This window comes from Ctenocephalides felis, unplaced genomic scaffold (assembly GCF_003426905.1).
Source record: "Ctenocephalides felis isolate EL2017-DRISC unplaced genomic scaffold, ASM342690v1 CF-g0.4_SCAFFOLD_02634, whole genome shotgun sequence".
In the NCBI taxonomy this organism is placed as follows: Eukaryota; Metazoa; Arthropoda; class Insecta; order Siphonaptera; family Pulicidae; genus Ctenocephalides; species Ctenocephalides felis.
The window spans coordinates 8179-20648 of NW_020538788.1; the positions used below are offsets into that span (position 1 = coordinate 8179).

Consider the following 12470-nt stretch of genomic DNA (forward strand, 5'->3'; position numbering starts at 1 on the left):
AGAGCTATTCCTTTATCGGCGAAAAACTCGTTCAATTTGATTACTTTACTTTCCGAATCTTCATTTTCCAATTTTGTGTAACCCAACAATTGGCAATTCGGTTCCTTTAAAATAACTAAATGCGCTTCTTTAATCATTCGTGGGTGAAACTTCTTATCGATTTTTTCCATGGTAATAGAATCATTTTTTCGGCCGTCGAATGAAAATGCTATTAATTCAGAAGAATCATATCGTTTGTGTAGAGCTTGCCTATTTTTCTGCCTCTCACGAACGCTTTTATTTTTATCCATAATGACAGGATTGCCCCAATCATCCGTTATGCCCAGGTCACGCAGGATTGCCGTCACCACGCCAGAACCAACTCTATCAGAAATTGCAAATCTGTCGCACATTAAGGCATAGCTTGGAGCCTTCTTCTATAGATCTTCGACTATATGGATCACGTTTTATATGAGAAGTATTTTGTGAACTTTCCGAACTGTTTTTAAAATCAAAATCAACATCTGGAGTATATGTCTCACCTGGAGTAATATTGCTAGTTATTGTAGATTCTGATACTTCATCTTCAATTTTTATAATATATTCTGGTATCGTAGATTTCCTCTCATTATGTTGATCCATCATAAACGCTTTTAAATGTTTTGGAATCAGTCCGCAGGAACACAGTATTCTTCGCAAATCGCATTTGCATTTTCCAATATAAAATAATTTTTTCGTGGATTCTACAAACTCCTGAAATGATGCTTGGGTAGACTTGCTTTTATTTGTACTTTTATATTTATCAATCAATCGGTTCAATTTTCTAGCGATACTTCGTTTCTCCATAATTGGAATATCAATTTTTTCCCACGTCTGAATCAATTTCGTTACCACATTTGGAGTAAATGTTTTATATGAAAACATTTTATTTTGTTTTTTTGATTTTTCCGCCAAATAAAAATAATTCCTGATAACTTCCATAATTGTCGGAAGATTCACTCCTGTAAATTCTTCTGCTGGTCCAAATGTAATTTGCATCATTTTGTGTTGCCAGAAAGGGCCCGAAGAAGTCAACGACAAAACCATTCGTTGTGCAAATCGTGAATGGTTTACACAATGGAACCCGTTTCTGGCCTGAAAACGACACATATTAAAGCTAACCGATCTTCAGGCAAGTTAAGAATTTTTTTTGCATTGTACGAAGTATCTAAAATTAATTGGTCTCTTGTAAAAGTCTCTGACCCAAAATTTTGAACTAATATGTCCCTTTCAAATCGATTTAAAATTTGAGAATAATAATGAAAAACTTGACTTTTAAAAATATTAAAAATAGCGGCGATAACATTGTTAGAGTTTCCGGTTCTTAATTTAAATAAAAAAATAACTAATGCTTGCATAATACTACGTTTCTAGTTGTCTTTCATTGATTTAAACATATAACTTAATTCCATGATAACACATATTATATATAACTTTCGGATAAAATCCTCTTAATATTTTTATTTTCTCCGGTGACAGCAAAATTTTCCATCTGTTTAAATAATGAATGGTTTGAACTTGCCAAGCTGTTTAAAAAAAGGGACACTTCTTTCTGAGGCACATAGCTTGTATTTGAATAAATACGCGACTGTTGTATATCTTCCTCATAAAAAAAAATTACCGAACAAATAGTTATTACAGGTACGATTACCTGTAGGAATATAAATTCTGCCCTTTAAACATACATGAATTCTAGCCTCTAAAGGAATTGTAACAAGGTTGGATCTATTATTACAAATTCAAACAATGTCGATGGGTCGATGCTATTTGATTAAGACAAAGTTCAACAAATATATCACTATTTTCAAAAATGTTACAATTGTATTCACTACAAAATTCACTTACAGAACTACTATCACTACCACTAAGCACTAAATTATTTACATTGCATATGCTTGTTCTGCTACTAGAGTTTCTATAAGGAATTAGTCTACACGTAGTACACAAAATATCACCAATTAAAATAGTTTTGTCTGTAGAAATACTCTACAATTGTTTATCATTCTTACTTAAAACGACCTTTTTTGCCCACCAATTTTGATCAAACATTTATTGCAATTTTTGCAATTTTGCGACATTATAATTTCAATTATATTAACAAATTCTAATGAACCACTTAAATATACACTCAATAAATTAAATTGTTCGCAAAAAACACACAAAACATAAAAAAATGAATAGACTGCTATACAATATGTAAGTAATAATATGTTAGCAAATATTAAATCACTAAAATGTTCACTACAAAGTAAATTGTCATTAAAATATAAGAAAATAGCGATTTCAATCTGGCCAAAATTAGTGTTCACAAAATATCACACAAAACACAACAAAGCAAAATATAGACAGCACAAAAATATTGTTTCCGAAATCAACTAATGACGCAGTTTTCGAAAACCAGATAAATTATTTTTTAAAATTACTTAAATTCCAAGTGACTGTAAATTACTTAAATTCCATGTTCCGAAAACATTGTTTTAAACTGATTTTTATTTTTTGAATTGCAAATGTGTTGGTTCATACTCTTGTAACTATATTGCGAACTTTCACCAATATAACAACAATTACAATAATTGGAATCCACTTTGTAAACAACATCAGTAACACGCTCAACTGGAGTTTCAGACTTTAAGAAAGTGAAAAGTGAGTTTAAAGTATTGTCAAAAGAAAAACCTTAATTTAAAAACAATTTTTTTACAAAAAACGAAAAACTACCTAAATATGGCAAAGAAAAAATACCTTTATATTTATTTGTAAAAGACGGATCTGAATTAGTCAAAAAAGAACGTTTTGAAAAATCATCAAAAATAGAATTATCAGACTGTGAAGCAAATTATTTTTTTTTTAATTTATTAATTATTATTTTAATTTATTAATAGTTATTAATTACATTCTTTATTTAATGTAAATGGTAAGAATTTTCACAAAGAACTGAACGGATTAAATTTAAATTTTTTCCCAAAAGGTTGTTTCACTGAGTAAAATGGCTCTGTCAGTTAATGAGATAATAGTGGCAATTTTTATTGAACGTGAATGAAAAGAAAAATAATTTATGTTTCTACCAGAGACCAAGTTGGTTTTTGATACCAATCAGTGAGTATGCGGTTGTATGAATTACTTTTGATGTTTTTTAAAACTAAAAAACTAATTGAGATATCACATTCATGTTCAAAAGTAAACTGTAAAGAGTTATTGAAAAAATTAAAATAATTTAGGGTTTCTAAAATCTAATCTTTTTTTAAACATAAGAGAATATCGTCAACATATCTGTAGTAAAAAACGGGTTGAACAGGTAATTTGGATTAAACAGATTTTTCTAAAAGTTGTAAAGTTTTATCAGCCAATAGAGGACTGATACTGAACCCCATTTATAAACCAAAATTCTGAGAAAAGAAACAATTTTCGAAACAAAAATAAGTATTACTTACAATAAAATTTAGAATGTGTTTAAACCAATTCAAATCAATAGAAGTATGAGGCTGGATTTCACTCCAACGATCACAAACATCATCAAGAGCTAAATTCCACGGAACTGATGTCGCAAAACGAAATCAAAACGTCATCAAATAATCAGACGGAATAATCAATTTTTTTAAATTATTAATTAAATTAAAAGAGTTAAAAACATGAAATTTAGACAAAATGGTGACCTTAGAATGTATGTTGCTGATATATTTTAAATGTTTGCTTAGATGTAAATTTAAGCCTGAAACGATAGGTCTAAGAGGTAAATCGGGTTTATGAACTTTTGGAAGACAATAAAGTTTGGGAAAATTTTGATGGAAAAGTTTCACAGGAAAACCTAGTAATTTGGAAATTTTATTTTTTACCAAATCGTCAATAAGTTTTAAAGTTTTTCTATTTAAATGATCTGTAGGATCATTCACTAACTTCACGGGTTTAATTGGTTTTTCGATTTGCAAATAACCGATCTCTTAGACGACAATGGCGTTTTTTTAATACTATTCATTGCATGAGTGTAAGTAACTGTGCTAGTTGAGCCTGCAGACGATACTGCAGTAGCCATACACAACTTTGTTCTGGGATTTAAACTCCTCTCAGCCTGTAATATATCGCCATCAACCGACTCAATTTCCGATCTATCTGTGTCGTTGTCTAAATTAACTATGTCTGGCATAGGAATTAATTCTGGGCTTTCGTTCATTGGTTCACGCATTTCCACTTGCTTTTCTGGAGTCCGATGCAATGTTGTCCGCTCGAATGGGTTTGCCCATTCGTTTAAATATTTAAGTGCCTTTTCTGGGCTACAACGGAGGTATAGTTTTGACATTCTCCTTTGTTGCCGATTAGAAGTTTCTTCTGGAAATTCGATTCTAATTCGATTCGAAGCGGGCACTTCTCCTTCTTTGTTCTCAGTACCTGGGCTACTATCGAGCAATAATTCAGTCATTCCCATTTCTCCCAGAGTAGAAGTTTGTTCTTCTTCGTTTTCCATTTGTTTAGAACATATAGAGGTCACGCGTTTTCAATCCTTTACCACCGAAATTCACTACACAAAATTTAAATTCAAATGTTTTGGGTTTGTCTTGTAGGTTTTATATGTATATAAAATATCAGGCATATGTTAACATAATTATTTTATGGAATTGATGTTTATCATGCCTACTAAACTAAAAAAATGCGTAGGTCACGCTTGGTGTTACAAACTTTAATTTGTCTTTTTCTTAAAATGGAACAAGTGGTTTAACATTCACATTTTTAAAATATGAATTGAGCAAAAAATATAATGATTATTTAAATAATGTTCACTTCTAGTAGAAAAACTAGAGATTCTCCAATGCGATCTTCAACACTTATTAGCCAATAATCATCCCCACTCTTGTCTGTTGCATAAATATGGGACTTATACATCGAGCAAGATTCAACATTTTTCAACATTTTGTTGGTAAAGAAAAACAGTAATGTATCTGTTAACATGAAGTAAACTGCTACTTTCTTCTTTTAATAAAAATCCATAAGTATTCACATTAGACGAAATTAGAATATCTTTATTCTAACTAGACTCACACACGACTTTGACCGAAGCTTAACACAATAATAATGTTTTTAACGAATCAATCGCATCTTCTATTTTATCAAGCTTACAATTGCCAGAGTAACTAGTTGGTTTGGTATTTAAACCTTGAGGCAAGTTACATGAACTTCCCGATATGTGTAAATAATCGACTTAATGAAAAAAATGAGTAAATAATATAACTAAAAGTTCCATGAAAATCGGCTTAATTTTTTTTTCAACAGGTAATTACAAGAAAACGGCTCGGTAGATTTTCACTTAAAACTAACCAGTACCATTCCCAACTAATATCTTTCGAACAGTTTTTGATTTTTTAAAATCGGTTCGGTAGGATGAGCTTAAATATTGACGAAAATTTAACACTTTTTTTCAACAGTTAATTACAAGAAAACGGCTCGGTAGATTTTCACCTAAAATTAATCAGTATCATTCCCAACTAATATCTTTCGAACAGTTTTTGATATTTTAAAATCGGTTCGGTAGGATGAGCCTAAATATCGATGAAAATTTAACACTTTTTTTCAACAGTTAATTACAAGAAAACGGCTCGGTAGATTTTCACCTAAAACTAAGCAGTATACTAAGCATTCCCAACTAATATCTTTCGAACAGTTTTTGATTTTTTAAAATCGGTTCGGTAGGATGAGCGTAAATGTGGACGAAAAGTTTAATACTTTTTTCCAAATTACAAAGAAACGGCTCGGCTGATCGTTGCACAAAACTGAGAAACGATAATCCTCATCGAGATACATCAAATGCTTTTTAAATATCTGAAATCGGTTCAGGCGTTTTTGAGAAAACGTCGATGAAAATTCTAATTTTGACAAATGCCAAAACGACCATACTAATTTTTGCAAACTTTGACGAATTTTTAAAGCTAAACGAGTTGTCGTAGGGCCGTAATATTTTAGTATGACCTAGAAGACTGTGGTATCTACCGTCGAAAAAAAAATCATAAAAATCGTCGAAATTTTTTTTTTAAAAACTTTATTACAAGAAAACGGCCCGGCCGATCTTTACCAAATACTAATCAGCACGATTCCCAACTAATATCTATCGAATGGTTTTTGAATTTTTTCACCTTTCTGCAATTTACAAAGAAACGGCTCGGCCGATCGCCGCACAAAACTCGACAATGAAACGACAGTCCTCATCGAGATACATCGAATGACTTTTAAATTTTTGAAATCGGTCCAGCCGTTTTAGAGAAAACGTCGATTTACGGCAAAAAATCTGTTCACACACACACACACATACACACACACACACATACATACACACACACACATACACACACACACACACATAGTTTTTCCAAATTTGGTCTCATTCGATTCAGAATGGCTTGGAACGTCGAGAAAACATAAAATTAGCGATTCGCATTTTTTGATGAAAACATAAACTTCTCCTTCGGGAAGTTAAAAATGGAATGGATGCATTTCGATTATTAATTCCGTCTAATACAAACAAAAATAAATTCTAGAGGGTCTTGGTTTAAATAACGAGTTGAGTAAAACTTAATTTTCGGATACTTTATCTTACTGCCAAATATTTTAGAAACCTTTTATTGTTTTAATCTAATTTTGAATAGTTGGAGATAGTTTTGATCTTCTCGTCATGGTTTAAATAACTAGTTGACTAAAACTTAATTTCCGGATACTTTATTTTTACTGCCAAATATTTTAAAAACCTTTTATTGTTTTAATCCAATTTTGAATAGTTTGAGAGAGTTTTTTATCTTCTCGTCTTTTTTAAAGAAGCTAAGACACGTCTAGCTTCTTTACAAAATGCTCAATGGTTAGAATCGGCTAGAGAGAAATAGAGAGCTCTTCATAGAGCTTTACAGTTTTTTTTTTGCAAAACTGGAAGCTTATTGTGAATGATGAATTTTAATTATGAATTCAATAGAATACATTTTACATTATTTTTACTTTCTTACTTTGCTTAGTAGCGTATATCTATAAGAGAACTCTGCGGCAGTCCCTCACTCTCATCTTCCTCATCTTTTCAGTATATACCTTATGTGATCGCAAATTACAGCGCATGCGGAAAAGTGGCAACTTTGAATCAATTTCATTCAATTTGATTATACGATTTCAGGATGTCCTTTTCTGTTGATTTTGTTGTATGAAAGTTACAACATATGATAAAAAAATTCAGTTGATGTGGAGGATCATATAGGCTTTCAGTTTCTTGCTCGCCAACAAGAGAACCCTGAAGTTTGTAAATTAGACAACATGTTTATTGCAGATACATCTCTTTCGTGCGCATCACATACGGTAGCTACAATATTGATACCAATTGCTTGCCGGTTTGAAATTGCAGGCCTTTGAGTTCAGAACTTTTAACATTGCTTTCAGCGAAGAAGTATGCCACTGATTGTTTGAAATATCCTCGAATTTTTTAAACGCTGAATACCAAAGCAAAATCAACAAACTTCTCTCGCAGACTTTCTCAAAGCCATTCATGCTGTACTTACTATTGTCATATTCAATATATTCTGAAATGCCAATTTAATCAAACAGTTTCTATTAGATGGACCCATTCTGAGAATAGAATTTGTACCACCATCTTCACAAGCTCTAGTGCTTGATGTTGGTTTTAATTTCCTGGATTGATTTTATTGCTGAAAAGACGCGGTTGTATGCTTTTCTTACCTTTTTCTATTGTATTTCTCAATTGTATTTCGCTTTAAAGGTCATAAACTCTTTTCAACACTGCACCTCTACTGAGCCAGTGTACTTTGGTATTGAAGATAACATTGCTATGATTTCCAAATTGCTTAGGAATTCTTTGAACTCATAGTGATTTGAACCCCTGTGACTTCATGAAATTTAGTAATTTAATTACTGGTGCTGTACCATGAAGTAAATTTAATTTCTTTCACACAAACTTTCTCGATGATTTATCCAGTGGTTACCAAATATTTCTTTTCCTGTGTTAATGTTTGGGTAAAGTCTTTCCGCTACTTCTACATTGATATTGCTGGTGGTGCAGATGGGCACCACCCATTGATATACTAATTTATTGAATTATCTGTTGATATACTTTTTATTGAATTTTTTTCATAATTTGTTATAAGGGTCTTAAGAGGTTGTAATCCCTTGCATAGGAACCAGATAACAAAACTCTTCATTAATATTGATTTCAGTATCAATACCACATATAGATATAGCGAGTTGTGCTGTGTCGCTAATGTCACAACTTTTATCAAGTGCCAAAGAACAGTATTCAAATTCAGCAATGCGTGCACGAAGCGTTATTGCTTTTGTATAGAGTGGTCGAACATGTCTTTTAGTTCCCTGAGCGTGGACAGGAATTTTAGTCACTTCAATACCTACTAGCCTTTGTGAGCCTCAGCCAAAATGTTTGGAAGAATGGAAGATGATTTACAATTGTTTGCATGCTTGTTGGTTTTCTCAAATATCAATAATGTTTTATCGTAGATCTTTCAAAATTGGAGTATGCAGTTGGCAGAGAAAATTGTGACATAAATTTAACTACAGACGAAATGTCTGTTGAACACCTACAATTTATATCTAGGACACATTTTAAACTTAAACGAGACAGTAGGAATTCTCCTTTTTATTTAGAAGATTTTTCTCGAAATGGAACATTCATAAATGGTGAAAAAGTTGGCAAAGGAAACCGAAGAATATTGCAAAATGAAGATGTTATAGCAATAGGTAGTGATTTCAGAAAATTGTTTAGATTTTTTGATCGTTTCACGCATACTGTGCATAAATCCCAAATCTCATCAAAGATGACTACTACATTTCTCGTGAGCTTGGAAGCGGTGCATGTGGTGTTGTGAGATTAATATTTAACAAAAGGACATGTGATAAATTTGCTATGAAGTAGATCATCAAGAGTAAAGCAGATGATGAAAAGAAATTAAACCATCCTAATCGTATTATGAATGAAATTAATATTATGAAAAAATTAGATCATCCATTCATAGTTAGTGTCTACAACATTGTTGAAACTCCTGAAGCAGTATTTTTGGTATTGGAACTTATGAATGGAGGTGATTTATATAATAAAATTAAAGAGTCAAAATATCTGAAAAAACCAATTGTTAAGAATATTATATACCAAATAGCTGTTGCTGTTAATTACTTACATCGGCAGAACATTACACATAGAGATTTAAAACCTGAGAATATTCCGTTACAAAGAAATACTATCAGAGAATTGTTACTATCAAACTATCAGAGTAAGTAAAATTGTTGAAGGTAACACAGTGTTAAAAACTGAATGTGGTACTGCATGGTATGTTGCTCCCGAAGTGATATTAAAGAATTATAAAACTTATACTGAAAAAGTTGATGTTTGGAGTCTAGGTGTAATATTATTTGTTTGTCTTTGTGGATGCTTACCCTTCTCAGCAGCTGATCAAATTTGCAAAGGAAAATACTCTTTCAAACAATGTATTTGGTCTTCGGTTAGTGCTGAATGCAAAGATTTAATTTCTAAAATGTTAAAAGTAGATCCAAAAACTAGATATAGCAGTTCCGAAGTTCTTAATCATAAATGGTTACAGGATCCCGATGTTATTAAGCGTTACAATAATTTATTAAATCAGGAAAATGAAAAACAGGAAATTACTGTTTCTGATTTGGAAGATTCAATAAATGAACATTGTAATAATTCTTGTCCTGAAAATTGTCTAGATATAATAGAACCACCTGCCAAACGTCATCGAAGTCTACTTATTTTTTAGCGAATCAAAAGTTTGGTTTGTTATCAGTATTAAAAGGAACAAAATGTACATGTTACATACAAATGTAGTTCTATGCTCTAAGTGATAAAATTGCCAAAATTATATTTAAAATATGAAATATTTTTATAAATAATAGTGAATAATACTTTTGATAATTGCACCCTGAGAAAAAAAGCATACATTATGATGTTTTCTTCTTTGTAAAACTTGTCTAGCTAGTAAAATTTATCTAGCTTTTTCTGTTTGTATGCTAAGAGCATAGAAGGAAAAGTCTTGTTAGCATTTGTCTATTTTGGGTTTAACTCATAGTTTTTAAGTTGAGAACATGTACCTGATTTTGATTATAACATGTTGCATGTTACCTCAGTTGTGCTCCACAATAAAATGTACCTAATAATTTAAGAATGTTATGAATTGAGTTACTTTATCAGAATATATTTTTTATTATTGATGAATAATAATTATTGATGAATAATGTGCAATTGGCCCTGGTTTCATGTTAGCCAAATCAGCTGATACATCACCAGAAGCAACTGCCTCAGCTTGTTCCTAAGGCTAAATAACTTTCCTCAGTTGTCAATTCAACAGCAGTTGAGGGGTCACACCACTGTAGCATCCAAAAGAAAACTTGTGTTTTTGCCATTTTTTCGGGCGATTTTTTTAAGGTTAATGAACATACTAAACCATTAAAGTCCTATGGAAACTGATTCAATTATAAAAATTATTGATATTTGAAAATTTGCTGTTAGAAAATACTCCAAGTTAACGTGTTCATTTGATTTCAGTTATGTGTAATAAATGCACTCGGAATACTTTTAAACACTCATAATAAATTTATTTATTTTTTATTGATTAAGTCGATCATTTAAACATATCGGGAAGTTCATATTAAAATTGTAGTTGAAAAATTAAGTATAGTGCCCATCTGTTCGAATAATGTTTCCAGGATAGTTTGAAGTTCAGAGATATCTTTGGCATTGCTCTCGATTACTTGATTCGTGCTGCTTGGTATTTCTTGTGTCGTATTTGTGTTTGTGTTTCGGCTAGTAATTCGCGAGTAAGATAAGACTTGAATTACTGCAGAATTTCTGTTAATATTAGGATTGTTGGTTGTAGTCTCTGTCGTAACGGAGGGAATTTTCGATTGAGCTTTTCCTTGTAGACTTGTCATCCCCTGTAGTTTGTGGGGTGATTTTGACCGCGGAGTACGCACTTGACGTTCTTGTTAATTTTGTCTTTCCATAAACATTTTTGGGTGTAATGTTCTACAGCGCACTTAACACACTGTGGAGTTAACTTTTGCTCGAATTTTACTGTTTTCCTCTTTCTTGCTGGTGATTTGTCAACATCGGAGCGGTTTTGCATTGATTGTAGGTTTACTAGAAATAATTATAATTTAGTTTAATTATAATTTAATCAGGCGACATAATCAGTATTAGTTTTGCAAGCTATGAGTGAAAAGGATTAAAATATGCTAATAAAGTTACATAGAAATAAAACAACTACAATTCAAAATATAACACTGCCATAAAATATATTCATAATAAATGAAATTGCATTTTGCTTTCAGGCAACTTGCGCATGAATTTCCCGACATGTATAATAATTAAATTAATCAACCAAAATTAAAATTTTGATATTTAGATAAAATTTTCAACTGTTTATTTTGAAAATAAAGTTTTTGCTTTCAATTAAATCTTTGACACAATTTTTTAATATTATTTCAAACTTTGATGATTATAGGTTTAATTAAATTAAACGACTTATCGTAGGGTCCTAAAATTTTAGTATATTCTTTAGAACCATTATATCTATCAACATAAAATATTTTATAGAAGGAATTCGATCTTCAGCAAAAACTAACCAGTATCTAAAATAGTTTAAGAATATTTTTTGCGAAATACATACTTCCTAACCCATACAGCACATGGTTGACACAGGGTCACAATGGGCTGTAGGGTTAACCCATGGTCAATCCACTGGTACCATATATGAACATAGGTTAACCCATGGCGACACTTATGTCAGAGCCATGGTTTGACTCATGGTCAACCCGACGGGTTCAATGCTATGGGACTGGAATGGTATTGCCATGGGTTAAAATGGCGATATATAGTGCAATAATGGTTGCATACTTTCCGTGCGTATTTGTAATAAATAATTCATATAGTTATAAGTATTGAATGAACTAAAACTGCAATTCCATTGTAACATATTTATTAAATGATATTTTATTTACACTACTAAAAATAACTAAATTAAAGTTACTACTACTAAAACTTAACTAAATCATTGGTAATCATCATTCTAAAACTTATCATTATCTTATTATCTAGTATTATTAAATTTAAAGTAATTATTTAATTTTTTATTTTAATTATTTTCATTATCATTATCATTATTCACACTGGGTTCATCACCTTCTAAAGCACTGGAAAGAACAAATTTTGAATTATTATAAACTATAGTTTTACAGGTTTATTTTATATAATAAATAATGTTAATTGGCATTTTGGAAATATCTGGAATATATTTCAACTTACGGAGCATTTCGGACAAATCTGTCATGGACATGACGCAGCCATCCCTTGACACACTGTTCAACTTGGCTCTGCGTCACACGCTGTTGTTCAGATAACATATCTGAAAACATTATTGGTTCAATTAATTATTTGTTTAAATAATAAATAGTTT

The 12470-nt window shown here is 31.2% G+C and overlaps 1 protein-coding gene across 1 annotated transcript; it reads left to right on the forward strand.

The window, feature by feature from the left end:
- The first annotated feature begins 8564 nt into the window (after positions 1-8564).
- LOC113381163 (ovarian-specific serine/threonine-protein kinase Lok-like) lies at positions 8565-9776 on the forward strand. Its single transcript, XM_026620136.1, has 3 exons — positions 8565-8739; positions 9000-9269; positions 9442-9776. Exons 1-3 carry the CDS (start codon positions 8565-8567, stop codon positions 9774-9776), a joined length of 780 nt encoding a protein of 259 aa, XP_026475921.1.
- The last annotated feature ends 2694 nt before the right edge of the window (positions 9777-12470 follow it).

Coding starts and splice junctions, on each gene's coding strand:
- LOC113381163 (XM_026620136.1), top strand. CDS start 8,565: ATGTCTGTTGAACACCTACAATTTATATCTAGGACACATTTTAAACTT. Junction 8,740..8,999: donor TGAAGATGTTATAGCAATAG/GTAGTGATTTCA, acceptor TGAAAAAATTAG/ATCATCCATTCATAGTTAGT. Junction 9,270..9,441: donor GTTACTATCAAACTATCAGA/GTAAGTAAAATT, acceptor TACCCTTCTCAG/CAGCTGATCAAATTTGCAAA.